Here is a 20,141-nt window from a genome sequence, read left to right as displayed (position 1 = left end):
CTGGGAGTGTATTTTGAATGTGCAAGGGGTGGAAACAAGCCCCACTCCAACAGCTCTGTAAGAATGAAGAGCTAGGGCAAGCACATGTCTGGTCTGCATTGAAATCCGCAGATATAAGATCACCCTACTTCAAATTATCAGCCTATTATGTCAGTGTAGCAAACAAGACCTTTTCCTAGCTGCAGTCATCATCGAAACATGCAAATAGGTCATGGAGCTCATTTGATAAAAAGGACAGATTATGAATGCAAAGCCAGGTTCCATCCCAGAAGCACCTCCTAGCCCCACACACCGCTGAGGCTCAATCAGGATTTACTATTAGACATACTACTTTTTAAAGGGCCTTCTTCAAAGCTTCCACTTGATTCCTGCAATTATTTATGAGGAGAAGTGATTGAGCTTGCAATTAGTGAAATGAAGACAATAATTGCCTTTATTCACGGTTGACTGACGCCACCATTTCTCACACCTGCGAGTGTATCGTGTGCATGACTTTGAAATATGTACCCCGAATGTCACCATTAGGAAATAGTTGTTGAAGCTCACATGGGAGAACAAAGAACCAAGTGCAGGGTTTTGCCAGTGGGTATATAAAATGGGATTGGGCGGTGAGACAAATGTAGGCAAAATAAGCAGCCTACGTTTTGAAATCTGCCCCTGGAAAATCCAAGTTAGAATCATAAAGATTGCAAATATTTCAAACTAATTCTTTTCCCTTTGCAGTGTCGAGAAGGTTCTCCCAAATTCTGAGACGGCAAACATCACTAAATCATCTCTGCCAGGTAGCTGTCCTGCGCTATGTGTTTTAACCACTGCTGAGTCATTGCAAATGAGGGGGCAAATTCGCAAAAACAACTTCCTGCAGGATCTTTCAGGTTACCAGGGCACTCTCTCTATTCATTTCTGCAGATAAGGAATGAAAACATTAGCCAATAACTAAATAGTTTCAACTAATATACAAAATAATTTCTGATATCAGTTGCCCCTTAACCTTTCAGATATGTTCTAGGTCCACAGTTCTGTGTTTCTCTTAATTATCCAGCCCAAAACGTATGTAGTGGTTGAATCAAATGATTCAAACAGATTAAGAGGATGATTTGTTTGTTGTATCATCGGAGTTCAAAGTCATATAATATATTCAATATTTGCCCAATTTTGTTTAGTTTTTTTCCAGATCTGCATTATTTTTAGCACGAAAGTGACATATGCTTGCTATCAAAAACATTTAAAAATGTAAGTGTATTAAGTAGAAGTGGAAGATCCCACTGCATGCCCCTACCTACTCTGTAGTTACAGCTTGATGGCACATAAGTACATTTCTATTAATTTTGCACTTTAATGAAGGGACTCTAAGTCTGTTAAGGCAACCGATTAACATTACATTAAAATATTAATGACGTTACAGCAGAGGTGGCAAACCAGTGGCCACAGGCCAAATCTGGCCCTCAGATGTGTGGGGTTATTGTTGTTTGGCTTGAATATGTTCAAAACAATTTTTTCACATGGTCACTAACAGTTGGAACTGGGAGATGACAGTTAAACCTTCAAGAGCTGACAACTTGCTCCCAGAGCCCCGTTTCCCCAGGCAGCTGTCAGCTGTTGGGCCAAACTTCTCCACAGTGGCCACCATCCTCATTCCACCAACTCTGTCACACTTGGCCCACCTCACTCCTGAATGTCACCTGCCTGCCCCCTTCCTGTGTTTCTGTTTGCAGCCTCTCCTTTAAGGTGCTGTTGGTTCTGGGTGGGTTCAAGGTCAAGATGGGAGGGAGGGGTTTCTAGTTAGAGTGGTCTGAAGGAGGGCCCCAGGCCAGGAACCAGAAAGTATAACACAACAGCCACACATACCTCCCTGCTCCTGTCCTGCCCCTGGCATGGACAGCACAGGGGTTGATTTGGAGACCAGAGGGAAATTCTTCCAGATTCATGCAGGCTGCTACAGAGGCTACACCTGAGCATTGTTCTGGTGACGGTGCAGAGCCTGACAGATTAATGGGATTCAGGGAAGAACATTAATATTGGCCTAACAAAGAAACATTGCCTTATTTCTGCGGATGCTATGCCAGCCTGGCCCTCTGGTTCTTTTTTTCCAGCTTAGAAGAGTGGCTCTTGGGTCGTATCAGGGAACTAGACGTGGTTTTGGTGCCTCCCTCTGGGGATCAGACAATTTAGAGAGGACTTTGTCCCTTTAACACACATGTAGATAAAAGCGTCCACACCCATGCCCATAGCCACGTGTTGCACAAGCGTGGGGGTGCCCACATGTTCCCTCTCCACCTTCCGCACAAACATAGCATGTAATTTAATCAGCAAATGCCCCCTTTCCATCTCTACTGGACAACTTTCAGACACATTCCCAGATCAGACAGAGGACTAGGGTTAAGTCTGGGAATGAAACACCAGCTAACATCCCAGTGAGCTTTCCTAAACACACACACAGCAAGTCAGACTAAACAACGTCCAACTGAAGACTCACCTCAAATATTTAGACCCAAGATTCGCACGTCCAGGCTCTTTCAGATACACCAGGCAAGTAAACACTTGGCATTCCTATCTTAACCATTCACTTTACAAAATCTTTTGGGTGCCTACTGTGTGCCCAATACTGTGCTTAGTAGTACTTGCCCTCAGCAGGAAAACAAAAGTGTTAAATGTGATGAAAGAAACAGAATGGAAATAGGTGGTCAGAGATGGCCTTTCCATGGGTGTGACATTTAGGCTGGAGCATACATCGTAGTGGGGCTGCTGGGGCAAGGAGGGAGAAGAATGTTCCAGCCAGCAAGAACACCATGTGCAAAGGCCTTGAGGTATCAACACAGTCACTGAAAGAGAAGCGATCTGAACAACAGTAGCCACTTTTATTGAGCTCCCTGCACTATGCACTCTGTTTTTTAAACACTATCTCAAGGAATCCTCAACAGCAGCCCTTCTTTAAGAGGTAAGCACTAAGGCCCTAAACACGATGGTAAGAGACACCATTAAAAAGCATGTTCTAGGTGGGGCACGGTGGCTCAGGCCAGCAATCCCAGCACTTTGGGAGGCCTAGGTGGGCAGATCACTTGAGGTCAGGAGTTCAAGACCAGCCTGGCCAATGTATCGAAACCCTGTTTCTACTAAAAATATAAAAAAATTAGCTGGGTGTGACAGCATGCACCTATAATCCCAGCTACTAGGGAGGCTGAGGCAGGAGAATCACTTGAACCTGGGAGGCAGAGGTTGCAGTGAGCCAAGATCGCGCTACTGTACTCCAGGCTGGGCGACAAGAGTGAAACTCCATCTCAAAAAATAAAAATAAAAAAAATAGCATGTTCTAAACACTTGCTTACAGAATTTACTCTTTGGTAAACAGTTCATTTCATTGTAATAAAGTGGCTCACAATGCATCTCTGAAGGAACATGCTCAGGAAAGAAAAAAACAAAAAAGGTAGGTACTATTGTATCTCCATTTTATAGATTAGGAGGCTGAGGTTAATCTACTTGCCCACCCGAAATCAATCAGCTGGTCAGCAATGAGGCCAGGATTTGAACTAGGTTATGTTTGAATGCAGGACACCTTACCTTTCTATTCAGTTGTTTTCATTATCCTTAGAGACTCACCTAACTCATATATTCTACGCCGATCATTAGAGATTCACCTCACTCATATATTCTACGCCTTTGTGACCTTTAAAGAGTTCTCCAATTATTTAACTCAGATTTTACTTGTGCTTGGATGGTCGGGGTACAACAAGGGGTTGTCAGTATTTACCTTTGCCTAGGAATTTACAAGCATTAGGAGACTTGGCAATGTCTTTGTGTATTTTAAATCTTTTTTTTTATTTTATTAAAAGACATTGTGAAAACATGCAAGTAAAGGAAATGATCCTGGATATATATTTTTCTTTTCTCAATATTGTTTCAACTTGATGATATTGTTCCAGGTATTGTTCCAACTTGTAAATTTAAGTTCACTAATGAGGGTTCCATGAAAAAGCCACAGCTTTAAAGAAAAAAAAAAAAACCACATACACACACACACACACACACACACACACATATATAAATATAAAAACTTATTCACACACTATACACATCCCTCCATCCACTAACAAACTACTGAGATGTATGGTGGTATAGTTTCCCTTTTCCTCCAACCTAATTATTCATATATGTTTTAATCATTATAGTTACATTTAAAAAAGCAAAAATGGAAAACTAGAGCATAAACTGTTTCAGAATGTATTTATATGAAAAATATACACTTTGAAATATCTGGGATTAAGTTAGGCCCTGGGGTAGCAAGAACACTTCTAAATCCCGGCCTGTAGCTTCTCAGGGACTAGAGATACAAGGATTATTCGGCACAGAGCTCCCATCCCACAGGCTTACCTCAGAAAGCTGACAGATCTCTGGGCTTCATCCCATTGTTCCATGGGGTCAAGACCAAAGGGACTGGAATCAGCAGGGTTTGGTCTGGCCCAGCCCACCCTGGAAGTTGCTTGTAGAGAAAAAGACATGTGTGGAAAGAGCCACAGGAGAAAACAGTGTCCGCATCTTCTGAGTTATGGAGTCTTCCGGTGCTTTCCTGAAATTGAATTTCCCGGAATTTCAAGGTAGTTTGCAAAATACCATAAGCAGATGCATTAACAAGGCATAAAAGGAAATACAGTGAAGGGGTTTAACAACCCATGAGCTAATGAGTTGACTGGATTGGATTACAGGCATCTCGAACAGTGATCCACAGTGCAGACATCACGTTCCAAATGCTGGAAGACTGGAGGAATGTGGACCTAAACAGCATCACCAAGCAAACCCTTTACACCATGGAAGACTCTCGCGATGAACATCGGAAACTCATCATCCAATGTAAGCTGTCCCACCAGGGATTGTTGTCCTGTTTTTGTTTTTAAAAGAAAGAAAGAAAAAGTATCTTAGTAAATACTGAAGTGGCATCCCCACCCTGTCCTCCTTCCCAGCATCTCTTCTTCCTCATTGTTCCTTTTAAATGAGTCGGTCCAGAAGGAAGGGCTAATTGACTTAAGAGGACATGTGTCAGCACTGCTGGGTAAAGAGGGTTCTGGTGCAATTGGGCAGCACACAATGTCATGCAAAGGGCCCCACGTGTGACCTGAATGCCAGCCCTGGTTCCATGGAGGTGGCATTAAATATGAGAACAAAAGCTTATTGCCTATCTCAGTGTATGTCAGTCTGGGGTCAGCTGGATATGCTGTCTATTTTTCATTTGAGGGTCACATGAGTCAGTCCACTTATTGGCAGGTGAACCTTTCAATCACGTTAAATGTTTGAGAAGCAGGTGGATGGCGTTTTCAGTTTTACTTCTGTGAATATATGTTCATGTCCCGGCGAACAAAGATTTCTACCATGCAGACTGCAGGTATACTGCTCCAAATATTAACCCCATGTAGGCAGGATGTTTGTTCTTAGTACTAAAGCAATATGAGAGGGCCAGAGAACATCATCATTGTTAGCACATCCCTGCTGTTCCTCAGACGCCCATCCCAGCTGACTGCCCAGGGCATCCCCTGAGCCCAATGACCCTGGATCCATTGGTGTCTACAGGCTACCTCCATAATTAGAGAACATGAGGTCAGGAAACGTGAGGGGACACTCCTCCCATCAGGTCTCAGAAAGGTGTTAAGAGCATGCACTCCCATGTTCTCAGTAGGGTGGTGAGGCCCAGGATCCCAAAAGTGACATTGCCTGGGGAGCTGCAGAGAGGCTGCCCCACCAAGAGGGGTCTTTCTGAAAGCCCCAAGCCCCTTCAGATTTCTTAGTATATGCCTTCTGCACTGCTGTCTTGAGGGAACTCTTCATTCAGCTACCCAGTTTAAACTTGAGGTGCCTTTAAACAAATAAAGTTCCCTAAGAGGGTCCTATTAGAGATCTCTTTCCCAATAAGCCCTTTTCAAAAGCAAATGGAATAGTTGAAATGTCTGAACATGTGGACCTTCCCCAGGACTTCTTTCCTGACTTAGCCCAAAGCTTACTCAGGCTGTTACTTCTTCCTTCACAGCTGCCCCCAGCCCACTTTTCCCCTGTTAAGAATTTTAGAGATCATCACTAAAATAATAATTCAGCTTATTGACTGCCTGCTCTAAGCCAGCTCCTGTGTCAGATCCAACACATGCGTGGTCCCATTGAATCTCCACATCAAGCCCATGAGGAAGACACTCTTATCACCCCCACTTTACAGATCAGAAAACTCAGGCTTAGAGAGCTGGTGAACCTAACTCAAGGTCACGCAGCCACTAAGCAATAGAGCTGAACCCAAGTCTGGTCTCACATCTAGTCTCAGCTTCACCACCAGGCCTTAATGCTGCTCATGTATTCATGTGCAGGGGAGACAAAAAAAAAAAAAAAAAAAAAAAAGGGAAATGTGGGTGAGTTTCAGAGGTTCCAGGATCTTTCCAAGTGTTTACAATCATGCTTCCTGTTCTGTTTTTTCCTGTCCCCTGGATGGAACGTCAACAGAAAGCATGGCCCTGCATACCCTAATAGCACTGGGGGTACCTCTGATCATTGTGTCCCCAGGAACTCCCAATGGGCCAGGCACAGAGCAGGTGTCCAGCAAGGTTCATGGAATACCAAAGAGATGAGTGGAAACCCAGAGTGAACCTAGTTCTTAGCTCTGCGAATCTTCCTAGTAGTGTTAGACTCAGTTCTCTTCCCGCCTCAGCACCTTTCATGAGGGAGGAAAATGTGAACCAGACTCATGGGGAAAAATACAATCAGCATTGCTTGCTTAAGGGACCAGGCTCTGAGCCTTTGCTGGAGCACCGTGGAGGTCACTGCTGCCTCTCTCAAGAAAGAACCTCTGTGGCTTTCTCTTCAAGTTTCCTTAGGTACAGGGCAGAATGGTGCCCTTTAAAGCTGTGATTGCATTCTTCTGAGGACATAAATGCTGTGGTTCAGTTCAACCCAGCTAGTCCTTACTGAATGCCTGTCCTAAGTCAGGTACTGTATTAGATGCTGGCCAGAGGGCAGCGAATAAGATGGACACAACCCTTACCAACATGGAGTTTACAGTTAATGGTAAATCAGACCTCAAACATGTATTTACAGATGTGTTGCATCTTACCAAAGAGAACAGTGCCATGTAATGCAGTGCTGTGAAGGGGGAATTGAGGTAGGGTACCAAGCCTCAAGGCAGTCCAGCACATGTGTGTCAACCCTGTACCTCCCAAGCAGACAGCTGGGAAGTCCCTGAACACACATGGAGTTGGACCAAAGGTCATCTTGAGCAGGGCTGGGACACTGTGTGCAGCACTCTTCTTTCCTCACAGCGAGCTGACAAATCTGCAAACTCTTGCTTGGGGGCGGGGGGTTACCATCACCTCTGTGATACAGATCTCAGCCAGCAATGCTCAGCTTACCTTAGATTTTAAAAGTGCACATTAGTACTTAAGCAAGCTGATTAGAATGAGTTATCATTGTAACTGCACAAGGTCTGTCGGGCATCCCAGCCCCATGTCCAAGTTCCATTGACTGGGATCCCCGGAGCTGGGATGCCCAACAGACCATGGTTCAAACCTTGCTCTTACACAGCATGGGGCTGGGATGCCCAAAAGACCTTGATTCAAATCTTGGCTCCAGTGCACTGTGACCTTGGTTTTCATTTCTGTAAAATGGGGCTAATGTGAAAGGATTAAATGAGACTATCTGTGCCACCTGCTTGGTACACAGTCTAGTATTAGCATAGTGAAGTAGTTAGGAGGCAAGCACTTGAGTCAGGCTGTGATTGAATCTTGTCTCTGCAATTCACTAGCTGTGAAAGAACAACCTTTGGATAATTACTCATCTTTCTTTGTCTCTGTTTCTTCACTTGTAAAATGGAGGATAATAATGGTACCTACCTCCTTGGGTTGTTCATCCGTTCAGTCAACAAACATTTGAGCATTCTAGTGCTATGACCCTCTGGTCTCAGAATCTTACTTCTTGTAGCAAGCATCTACTAAGTAAAATAGAGCAAAGTGGCCAGTCCTTTAAAATGAGAGAACAAAAACTGCTCAAGTGAAAATGAAAGAAACGTATGGATCTTGAATTGTGGTTTGATTTATTGATCTCTGCATACAGAAACACAAAAATGTGATGAAAAGAGATGCTTCAAACTAGAGATCACCAGAGCCATGTTTCTATTTTCTAGAGCGCTTCATTGATTAAAAAACACTTCCAGATTCAGTTATCTGAATTAAGATGAAGACAGGTTGTAAAGTGGTAGGATTCTCTCTCCAATGAGGAAAATGAGCAGCAGAGAGACTGTTGCACTTACTCAGCAAGTATCTATTAAGCACCTACTACATGCCACACAGAGAGGCTGCTTAAGCTACCTGCCTGATATAGTTGTGGTCCAGAAACATTTGAATTATCAAATGTGCCCTACCCTGGGCAGAGAGCAAGAGAGCAGCAATGCCTCACCCATTAATTCAAGCAAGAATTTGTTGGGTAACAACTATGTCACAGATAATGCACCAGCTAATAAAGATACCAGACGAAGAACTAGCAGGGAGACACACATGCCCATCCAATTATGCCAGTGCCATTAGTCATATAATAAAGGTAGAAAACCGATACTAAAGTGCTATGTGAGTGCAAAGGAGGGGTGATCAGTTCTGTTGGCAAGGGGCATGGAAGGTTAAAGGGATTTCATACCAGGGCCATTTCAGCTGGGCCATGAGGAACCAAGTAGTGGGAATGGCCTGAAAAAACAGACTAAGGCTATGAAAAAAGTAGGGCTTGCTGGGGGAATGGCAAGTAATATGGGATAGCCACAGTTTAATGTGTTCACAGGCATGGAAGATGATCTTGGAAAGGTAAGTTGGGGCATGTTTTATAAAGTCTTGAATGCTCTGCTAAGACCTTAGAGTTTTATTTATTTAAAGTTTTACTTTATTCAAAGTTTTGTTCCCCTGTTCTTTTAAGACATAGCCCTTGTTAAATACAACTGCAGTGACGCGTGTGGGGTTCTCCTTTGTTTGACAGTATATCAGGAGTTTGACCACCTCTTGGAGGAACAGTCTCCCATCGAGTCCTACATTGAGTGGCTGGATACCATGGTTGACCACTGTGTTGTGAAGGTTGGTAAACCAGCGCTGAGGGGGCAGCCTTGGGTCCTGCAGCCCACCACCGCCTACTGTGAACTTGGCTAACACAAAGCCCCATGGTGAGCTGTCTGAACAGGGTTTTGAGGAGAGGCCCCAGGAGGTGAAGGGGGCACAAGGCAGGACTCTTGAGTCTTCCATCCCTGATTCAACCAGGTCAGCATCTCTTTTATCTGCAGTATACACTGAGTCTTGGCATAAGATTTCATTTTTTCACAGTATTTTTGCTGCTACAAACAAAACAAAAACCATTGCTCCATAGCAATGACTTTGAAGACCATAAGCCTTCCTGTCATTTTTCTGTATGTATGTATGTATGTATGTATGTATGTATGTATGTATGTATGTATTTTTGAGACAGGGTCTCACTTTGTTGCCCAGGCTGGAGTGCAGTTAGCTCACTGCAGCCTTGACCTCCCCAGGCTCATGTGATCCTCCCACCTCAGCCTCCTGAGTAGCTGGGACTACAGGGGTGTGCCACCATTCCCAGCTAAGTTTTGTATTTTTTGTAGAGATGGAGTTTTGCCATGTTGCCCAGGCTGGTCTCAAACTCCTAGGCTCAAGAGATCATCCGCCCATCTCAGCCTCCCAAAGTGCTGGGATTACAGGCGTGAGCCACTGCAACTGGCCTTATTTTTCAAAGAGACAGTAATAAATGAAAGGTCAAGTTGACCACTATTAAAGCCATTCACTTTCTTGTAGGTGGCTGCCAAGAGACAAGGGTCCTTGAAGAAGGTGGCCCAGCAGTTCCTCTTGATGTGGTCCTGTTTTGGCACGAGGGTGATCCGGGATATGACCCTGCACAGCGCCCCCAGCTTCGGTAAAGCCACCCCAGCCCTCCCCATCTCCAAACACCTTTTTCTCTGGGCTCCGTGCATTGAGTCTACCACAGCCTAACTTGCTGTTTCTGCAACGTCATCACCCTGAAACACATCTGTTCTGGGGAGACATGACATTGTTAGGACTTTCAGGGAGAGAGATGGCGTTACGAGCTAAAGGTGGAGTATCAATCTGAAAATGAGTCGTTTTGCCCACAGATAGTATTATCTGAGCTTAAAGAGGAATAAATTGCAGTGGCTGTGCTCTCCATGCCTAGATGTCCTCAGTGATTGCTGCTTCCACAGCACGATTTCATAGAATCCCGTATTTGTGCACTTCCCAAGACTGAGCATGTGAAGAAACCTCTGAGTTTGAACACTTGCAAATGTCTCGATTGACCATACTCTAGCTGTGGGCAGATGACCTTAAGTTTTATTTAAAATTGTACTCTAGTCTAATCCCTAAAAGAGGTCATTTGCATTCACTTTCCCTTTTGTTTCACTAACCCTTTAAGTCTTCATCACCTCCAGGAGATAGGAGACATCCCCACCTCAAGTCTTCATCTGCTGCTTTCTAGTAAAACACGGCTTGAACTCTCTGCCCAAAGGTACTGATAATAGTCTCTGCGGGCAGCAACCTGATTACTGAATCGGGGTGAATGTTACGCTACATCGTAGGACAGTTTTCTACTTTTCACCAGAAAGAAAGGAATATGTACCGAGTCCAGATCATCACTGGCAAAGTGAGATGGGACTTTTGGGCATTATCCAGACATTTGAAATCCCAAAACATTTTGGTTTCAATTTTCTAGGCATTTCAGCAAAGGAGCATTGGTAAATTTTCTGGGTAATTGCTTCAGTTCTCTATTTCGCTTTGCAAGTAAGGGTTGTGGTTTTGTTTCTCATTATCTCCAATTAAGCCAATCAGCTCTGGGTTTTGCTGTGGGTTTAATTTGACACTTTTCCATCTAGCTTTTTATGGTCTTGTCACCATTTTCCAGTTGTGCTATACAACGAAGTAAATATGTGGGAAAACAAAGAAGGCAGTATTTTTTCTAAACAGCCCTGTCCATGAAAGACTGTGTTTACCCACTTGGAGAAGCGTTTTGTTGTGGATTTCTTTAATCTCAGCATTGGAGATTTCTCTGAACCTGCCTGCACCATGGCTACAGATGGAAATTCTCTTTGAGCTGTATATGGAAATGCTCCGCTGACTGCTACCTGGGCAGTGGCATCAGGCACGGCATTTTGATGACTTCCAGTTCAGCACAGTTAGTGTTAGCACATGTTACCTCTAGCTCTGGAGAAATCATTCATGCAGAACTGTTTTCCCTTAAGTGAACTGTTGGAAAATATTTGAGATTTTTTTCATTGCTTCCAAGTCAGAGAATCAACAATATGACACACAAATACACACATATCCACATCCACACAGTGAGCATCCTCTCCATGCTTTATCCTTTATTCTTCAATTTGCTGATTTTTAAACTGACCACGTGTGCTAGCAGGTGCCTTTCATTAGACAGGGAAAGTAATTCCCTTGCAATATTCTTGGAAATGCATCTGTGCTTACTAACAGTCAATGTAAAAAAGAAAGTTTGAACAGGAGAATGATTAGGCTTTATGAATGGGTTGAATTTATTACTAAGAAATATGGTTCTTTGAAATGTGTTTCTTTTTGAACCACACACTATTTTGGGATAGATATACTGGAAACTCAGGCAAATGGCAAAAAAAGATGATCACAAATCACTTAGAAAAGGAAAAAAAGAGATATTAACCCAGTCTCAGTTTTACAGTATTTTTCAACCCTGAGTGGGTTGAAATAAGACCTGTCTCCAAGTCCATTTAGCAAACTATCTGAAATGGCGGCCCAGCTCATCTGACTCATTGTTGAGTTTTGCAGCTTGGGGTGACAGGCAAGTTAAAAGAGTTTGCGGCAGACAAAAGCCCAGCTCCCCCTTTCTGCCTGTATATGTCAAAGACCCAGTTGGTGGTTGTGTTTGGGTCATGTGTTCCCTGTATGAAAACAGCTAATTAGGAAAAAGAGCCCTCTGTTCCCTGGTCCCCTCCCCCAGCCACAGGGGCCAGCTCTATATATCTTATAACTCCCACATGGTCCTTGTTGCTGTGAATGGCTACAGGGTTTGTGTGTCAGCGTAACAGGCTGACCATTACAATGATCGTGTGGAATATCACAATGATCCCGTAGGGGACTCTATCACCTCTTCCCAGAACAGCCTCTTTCAAAGGTAGTTGACTCCTTTCTTCTCCTTAATTCCTTTTCACTCTCTTCTCCTTAATTCTTTTTAACTGAAAGAACCTATGCTGTGAACTAAAGTAGCCAGACTTTCTTTCTTTGCTGCAAGCAGTGTTTTTAGCAAAATTAGTGAGCAAAGGTAGGCTATCAGGCAAACTTTTAGTCCTAATGGAACTGAGCAAATCAAAGTTTTGTTTTTTAAAAAAACACCATCTTTTTAGTCGACTGATCTGATTTCAGTTCCTAGAGTACCTAGATCTCAAGTCGGTGCTAGCGCCTTTACCCTTTCATTCTGGGTTTTCACCAAATGCCTGCTTAGTTCACTGTTACGAACATCTGGAAGGTAATAATAGTTCCCGGAAGCACTCCAGCATAAGTCAGTTTAAAAAGCAGCCTGGGTGTGGGCACAGCTGATGGCACACTTGCACAACACTTCCATGGTTTCACTTTTTTACACACCTGTTGTCTGACCTAGCATCAAAGCTCACTCACTTGGGCAGGGCCGGGGAGACCATGTGGGCATGTGTCAGGGAGTGGCTCCCAGAACAAGTAGCCACGACCAAGCCTTCCCAACTGCTTCTCTATGCTTAGATGGCCTGGCCTGGCTCCCTTTTAGGCAGAATCTGCTAAATTGCAGGACCTGAATGTTCGCAATGTCATTCAGGTCCCCACCAAGCACTAGGATACAGGAATTGCTTTCCCTGTAGTCAGGAGTGGAAGTAAAAACCCAGAGAAGAGAGGACTTGCGTGTGGACTCAGAGAAGTGGCAGATTGAATTCAACCCACAATCATTCCCATGCTAAAGCTGGAGTTTTTCCTGACATGCTACACTGCCACCACCTCATTTACCTTTCTTTGGGTAAAAGAAAATTAATAATAACAACACAGCAACATTTATTGAGGGCCGGATATACTTTAGACATTACATTTTCTCAATTACTTCTCACACAACCCTGTGAGGTCTGAATTACTGCCCTCAATATGACAGATGAGGAAGCTGAGGTAGAACTTGAAGGATTTGCTTAAGATTGGAGATAAGAATGAAGCAAAGACAAGATAATGACGACTATTATAAGAAATATTTTGGAAGCACATACTGTCATTGAATTATTGCATTAACTCTGCAATGTAGGTAATAATGGATACTTTTCTAAAGACTTGAGAAGGGAGCTTGGAGAATTTCCTTGCACAAGATCAATGCAGCAAATGTCAGAATTCTGTTTGAAAATCAAATCTCCCTGACTACAAAGCCCATTCCTTTTTGATTATCACAATTAAGGCAAATACTCTGGGCTCAGATGCATGCCACAATAGAGTTAGAAACATTTGTTTAATCCACATTGATGATATTATTAATATTTTTTAAAAATCTATGGATTAAGATTAAAAATTTTAAAGCTATGAGAGACAAGAATAATTATTAGACTGTCATGAGTAGTAAGAGATGCCAGAAGACAATTGAGTAATATCTTTTAAGTGTTGAGAACAAAGAACTGTCAACTATTATTGAAGAGTGAGGGCAAAATAAAGACATACTCAGTTATACAAAGACAGAATTTGGCACCCACAGATCTTCACTTAAAAAAACAACAAAAAAAACTATTAAAGGATGCATTTCGGCTGGGCACGGTGGCTCACACCTGTAATCCTGGCACTTTGGGAGGTGGATTACCTGAGGTCAGGAGTTTGAGACCAGCCTGGCCAACATGGCAAAACCCCGTCTCTACTAAAAATGCAAAAATTAGCTGGGTGTGGTGGCAGGTGCCTATAAACCCAGCTACTTGGGAGGCTGAGGCAGGAGAATCACTTGAACTCAGGCGGGCAGAGGTTGCAGTGAGCCAAGGTTACGCCATTGAACTCCAGCCTGAGCGAGAAGAAAAATAAAGCCATAGCTGAGGTCTAGAATACAAGAAACAACAAAGTTCTAGTTATTGCTGCCGTTGCTGTGTAATAAATTACCCAGGCTTAATGGCTTTAAGACAACCATTTTATTATGCTTATGAATTTTTCAAGTCAGGATCATGTGCCAGCTTGGGGTTCCACATGCAAGTGCCCCAAATGTGAAGTCACTTTGCTTTTATGATCCAGTCTTAGATACAGTGTAACTTCCCTCATACTCCATTGGTCAAAGGCAGTCCCAAGCCTATCATGGCTCAAGGAGGTGCACAGACCCCAGTTCTTAACAGAGGGCACATCAAAGAATTTAGGGACCCTGTTTTAAGATGAGAGAAATGTAAAAATATGTAAACATATTTAATTAACTATTGAATGTAATTTAAAAACTAAAAACTATATATGTGTTTTAAAAAGTTAAAAATAATTTCTAGGTAAAAATATAACACGGAGTAATGAGAAGAGAATCTTCAAGGAACAGTTGAAGCATGCTAAGGTCTTTGTCTTCTTTAGGAATACTAAGTAACTTTAGGCTTTGTTGGAGAAATTTATAGTTTGGATTTAAATAAATGCTTAGCATATATGTTAACAAATTAAGGTATCATTACTAAAAGAATACAATCATGATTATAGAAGAAAATGGAAGAATATGAAAACTTAAGAGATAAAACATTAAATGGAAAAGAAGAATTGAGAAGATAAAAGCAGCATAGAAAATGGATGGTAAATGAAAGCACAAAATAGGATGGTAGAAATAAAGACCAAATGATAATCACAATAAAGGAGTAAGTCTCTTCCTTCAAAAAACATCAGGCATAAATGTTTTTATAGTTTAACTAAACTTATAAGAAAGTTATAAAAAATATAAAATCTTTAGTTTATGAAAATAAACATGAAAATAAATATTTCAGAGAATAAAAGAAGAGGCCGGGCGAGGTGGCTCACGCCTATAGTACCAGCACTTTGGGAGGCCGAGGCGGGCAGATCACGAGGTCAGGAGTTCAAGACCAGCCTGACCAACATGGTGAAACCCTGTCTCTACTAAAAATACAAAAATTAGCCAGGCATGGTGGCACGCACTGTAATCCCAGCTACTCGGGAGGCTGAGGCAGGAGAATTGCTTGATCCTAGGAGGCAGAGGTTGCAGTAAGCCAAGATCATGCCACTGCACTCCAGTTTGGGCAACAGAGCAAGACTCCATCTCAAAAAAAAAAAAAAAAAAAGAAAATCTGTTTTCAGTGACTGCAAAGCTTAGGACATCCTGGTCCAGCCTAGGATGTCTGATTTCATTGTCCTCAGTGCTGCTTTGCCCACCTCATTTCCTTCAATAAAATGGTTGCCCCCACAAAATAAGGAAATGATTGTATTCTTTTAGTAATGATACCTTAATTGATTAACATATATGCTAAACATTTATTAAATCCAAACTATGAATTTCTCCAACGAAGTCAAAAGTGACTTAGTATTCCTAAAAAAGACAAAGACCTTAGCATGCTTTAACTGTTCCTTGAAGATTCTCTTCTCATTACTCCGTGTTATATTTTTACCTAGAACTTATTTTTAACTTTTTAAAACAAATATACAAATTAGTTTTTGGTTTTTAAATTACATTCAAAATAAAGAAATATACAACTCATTTTACAAAGCTAACATAATCTCAATATCAAAATCTGGCAAGAAAAGCAGAGGAAAAGAAAATTATGACTCAACCACACTTTTTTTTTTTTGAGACAAAGTCTCACTCTGTTATCTAGGTTGGAGTGCAGTGGTGAAATGTAGGCTCACTGCAACCTCCCCCTCCCAGGTTCAAGCGATTCTCATGCCTCAGCCTCCTGAGCAGCTGGGATTACAGGCGTGTACTACCATGCCCAGCTAATTTTTGTATTTTTAGTAGAGATGGGGTTTCACCATGTTGGCCAGGCTGGTCAGGAACTCCTTATCTCAAGTGATCCACCCACCTCGGCCTCCCAAAGTGCTGGTATTACAAGTGTGAGTCACCATACCCGCCTACACATATTTTTTTCATAGGTGAAAAAAATTCTAAGTAAAACACTAGCAGATCAAAGTTAGTGGCAAAATTTTTAAAATCAGTATTAGACTATGCCAAAAATCCTAAAAGGAAAAATTACTAATTAACATACTATATTAATAAAAAGAGAAGAATCATATAATCATCATTATAGATACAGAGAAAAAAAGCATTTAATATATTCAGCTCTCAAGTATGGTTTTAAAAAAACCTTTAGCAAACTAGGAATAGAAGGGAATTTAATATCTTAAAGGGCATCTAGAATTCTGCAGCAAACATCACACTGAATGGCGAAATGTTAGAAAATTTCCCATTGCTATCATGAAAAGACAGGAATGCCTTCTAATATGATGTCTGATAAATATGTACTGGAGGTCCTAGCCAATGCCTTAAAAAAAGAAAATGAAACACAAGAATTAGAAAGGAAAACACAAAATTGTCTTTATTTATAGATGTCATGATTGCTGGCAAAAAAGAATCCACAAACTAATAGAACCAATAAGAATTCAGTCAAGTTACTGAAAGTAGTTTTTTTTTTTTTTTCTTTTTTTTGGAGACAGAGTCTTGCCCTGTCGCCCAGGCTGGAGTGCAATGGCATGACCTCAGCTCACTGCAACCTCTGCCTCCTGGGTTCAAGCGATTCTCCTGCCTCAGCTTCCCAAGTAGCTGGGATTACAGGCATGCGCCACCACAGCCGGCTAATTTTTTGTATCTTTTCACCATGTTGGCCAGGCTGGTCTCAAACTCCTGACCTCATGATCTGCCCGCTGTGGCCTCCCAAAGTGCTGGGATTACAGGCGTGAGCCACCACGCCTGGCCCTGAATTCAGTTTTTATAAAATCATTGGCATTCTTAATTTCACTATATAACTTAAATATAACTTAAAACACACACACACACAATTCATAATAGCAATAGAAACTAAAAGGTACCTGGAAATAATTCTAACAAAAATTGGTGGTGTTCATTTTACACTGGTGTTCATTTTAGAATTCTCTGTATTTGTCTATGATGGATATTTTTCATAAGAAATGAAATGCTTTGATTCTACCAAATGCAATTAACTATATTACCATATAACAATAACAAAATAAAATCTCCTTTTGTCTCTATCCTAATGCCTTTTTCTGTAACAGGCTCTGCTGCTCCCTAGCTCTGTGACTTTAAGCAAGTTATTCGAGCCCTCTGAGCCTTCATTTCCTCATGTATTAACTGAAGATAATACCTTCTTTGCAGTGTTGTTGACAAGTTAAAAGAGCTTACTTAGCGCGGTGCATATGGAAGTAGTCAATGCTTATCTATTTGATTCATTCATCTAACACATATCCATTGAGTCTCTGTTGTGTGCCTGGCACTGTCGTGGTCACTGGGTATAAAGCATTGGTCAAGACAGAAAAATCCCTGCAAGATGGAGCTTACAATCTAGTGGAGGAGGCATGCAATAATAATTAAGTTAAATACAGGATATAGTATTTAACTTAGATGGTGAGAAATGCTAAGGAGATAGATAAAGCAGGATGTTCGCTATAACTGCCTCTCCCCTCTTGTTTTTGATGTCTGTCTCTCTCATCAGTCTTTCTGTATTTCCTTTTCATTTTTCCTGTCTTCATCGATTTGCACTATCCTCATTGCTGTAACACCCTGGCACTGAACTGTTTACTGCCCAATAATCTTAATGATTAATTTCTGCTTACGAAGAAGACTTAGCTTCTGTGGAGTCTGAGACTGAGCTTTATGGCTCCTTTGTAGTCAGAGCGCTTAGCGCAATGGTTAGCAAGTAGCAGTAGCTCTACAAACTCTTGTTGTTTCAAGGATTAAAATTTACAATGGAAAATTAACAGACTAACCGGTAACTGATCAGAGGCATTAATGAAGACAGCTTGAAGCGCCATGTCAAATCCGCACTTTCCCTAAAGTACCGGCTTCCAAGTTCAGCTCTGATGTTTTCTAAGAGTAATCTTAGGCAAGTTTCTTCACCTCATCAGATCTTTGTCTCCTTGTCTTATAAAACAGGAGGATGGAATAAAATGAAAATGTTTGTTCATCCTAAAACGACTAGCTTGGATTTTTATCATCTAAGCTTTCCATGTTAATTCATTATTTCATAGTACATTTCTCTCTTTCTATCCATGTTGACTTCAGATCAACATCCCAGCAAATAATTTCTTCATTTTGGAGACCCTTTCCTTATTTGATGCTATCTTTTGACTTCTTTGACTCTATGAACACAACAGTCGTGTCATGGGATCTTAGAACATAGTAGCAAAAGGGACCTTAGCGATAATAACAATAGTTACCAATTATTAAGCATCTAATAGATACTTTCCCTCATTTTAGTACTTCTATAATGTACATTTTACTGTCCTTTTAGAGAGCTGTAGTGCATAATGATTGAAGAGCAACTTCAGAGTCAAGACAGTCCGGGGTTCAAGTCTTGGTTCGGCCACTTAATGACTGTGTGACATTAGACAGCAACTTTAACTCCCTAAGCCTCACTTTCCTCCTTTGTAAAAGGAAAGTGTAACTTACCTCACATGGTTGTGATGAGGATTCAATGCCAAAGTAAATCTCCGGTGGTTTACACAGTGGCTGCCACAGAGTCAGCAGTCAATAAATGTCGGATTTTGTTTTCAGTATTTATAAGCATTAGGGAGGGTAAAGTAACTCATCTAAAGTCTCAGATACTAAGTGGCAGAGCTAGGATCTCAACCTGGGCAGTTTAATCCACAGCCCGTATAATTACCCACACGGTGCTGTTCCTCCTCAGTGGCTCACAGGATCCCATTTCAGGGAAACTGATGGAAAGTTTAGTGTTAGAGACCGCATCTCACAATGACTGAGCAGAACCTGGACTTTGCTGAATTCCAAATGGGGTTGAAAAACCGACATAGTACTGGAGATGGAAGAAGGATGTGAAGGAGGTGCAGGACAGTGGACCTTGGCCTTGAGCTCTGTGGGAACAAGGACAGGAGTTTGTGGCAGGTTCTAGAGACAGAGGGTCATGTTCATGACCTGCTGGGCATCTAGTGGCCTTACAGTTAAGCCAGGGATTTTCCTCTCTAGCCTTTCTAGACCAAAAGAATTAACTGATCCGAGATGAAGGGTGTGGATGTATACAGAAGCCAGGTGCAGTTAAGGAGAAAATAAATAAATTTCACCAAGGAGTGCTCCAAAAGCCCCCAACTAGCCTCCACCACCTTATTTCTGAGACTTGGAGAGACCTAGTTCCCAACTCAAGTGGCCCCTCTAGGGGCCAAGTCACTTATGCCATCTCGGCCTTATTTTCCCATCTGTGCTATGAAGATATTGAACTAAATGACTTATAGGGGAATGGGAACAGATTATGGAGCCAGACCAAACTGAGGCAAATCCCTACTTGATCACTAATGAAGAGACTCATTTCCTCATTGGTAAGGGAGGATAATACCACCTACGTTACAGTTTGTTGTAAGAAAGAAACATACGTTCAGTGCTTAGCAGAGTTTTTGGGACAGAGTAAACGCTCAATAAACAGTAGATATGATGATGATAATAATGGTGGTGGTAATGATCATGACGAAGATAGAATGACAAAAAAAATAATGCCAGAGTGTCTCATAAAGTCTCTAAAAGGCCGGGCGCGGTGGCTCATGCTTGTAATCCCAGCACTTTGGGAGGCCGAGGTAGGTGGATCACCTGAGGTCAGGAGTTTTAGACCAGCCTGGCCAACATGGCGAAACCCACCTCTACTAAAAATACAAAACTTAGCCAGGTGTGGTGGTCCGTGCCTATCATCACAGCTACTAGGGAGGCTGAGGCAGGAAAATTGCTTGAACCCGGGAGGCAGAGGCTGCAGTGAGTCAAGATAGTGCCAATGCACTCCAGCCCAGGCAAGGGAGTGAAACTCCATCTCAAAAAAAAAAAAAAAAAGTCTCTAAAAAAGCAAGCTAGAAGGAAATGGGAAAAAAAACAAGCAGTATACTGGTCAGCTTGGAGAGAGGTGAAAAGTTTTGGACATTTAAAGGGACTGCAGGATGTCCACATGGAGATGTCCTATTGGGACC

General features: G+C 42.0%; 1 protein-coding gene and 1 long non-coding RNA gene across 10 annotated transcripts in view; one reads left to right on the top strand and one right to left on the bottom strand.

The window, feature by feature from the left end:
• The window catches only part of LOC105497685 (uncharacterized), a 37,426-nt gene extending 32,722 nt beyond the window's left edge, over positions 1 to 4,704 (bottom strand). The window contains exon 1 of the long non-coding RNA XR_011608889.1: positions 4,369 to 4,704. This is a non-coding gene — a long non-coding RNA (uncharacterized lncRNA). The remainder of the gene's footprint in view (positions 1 to 4,368) is intronic.
• Positions 1 to 20,141, top strand: part of LOC105497686 (regulatory factor X4) — a 178,421-nt gene that overhangs the window by 128,071 nt on the left and 30,209 nt on the right. For all 9 annotated transcript variants that reach the window (XM_071071193.1, XM_011768962.2, XM_011768960.2 and 6 more), the window contains 4 exons: positions 724 to 782; positions 4,701 to 4,845; positions 8,980 to 9,074; positions 9,801 to 9,918. In XM_071071193.1, the coding sequence (XP_070927294.1) occupies positions 724 to 782; positions 4,701 to 4,845; positions 8,980 to 9,074; positions 9,801 to 9,918 (417 nt within the window). The remainder of the gene's footprint in view (positions 1 to 723; positions 783 to 4,700; positions 4,846 to 8,979; positions 9,075 to 9,800; positions 9,919 to 20,141) is intronic.

The sequence above is a fragment of the Macaca nemestrina genome, chromosome 10 (assembly GCF_043159975.1).
Source record: "Macaca nemestrina isolate mMacNem1 chromosome 10, mMacNem.hap1, whole genome shotgun sequence".
NCBI classification, from domain to species: Eukaryota; Metazoa; Chordata; class Mammalia; order Primates; family Cercopithecidae; genus Macaca; species Macaca nemestrina.
This window is presented reverse-complemented; position numbering and strand designations above follow the sequence as displayed.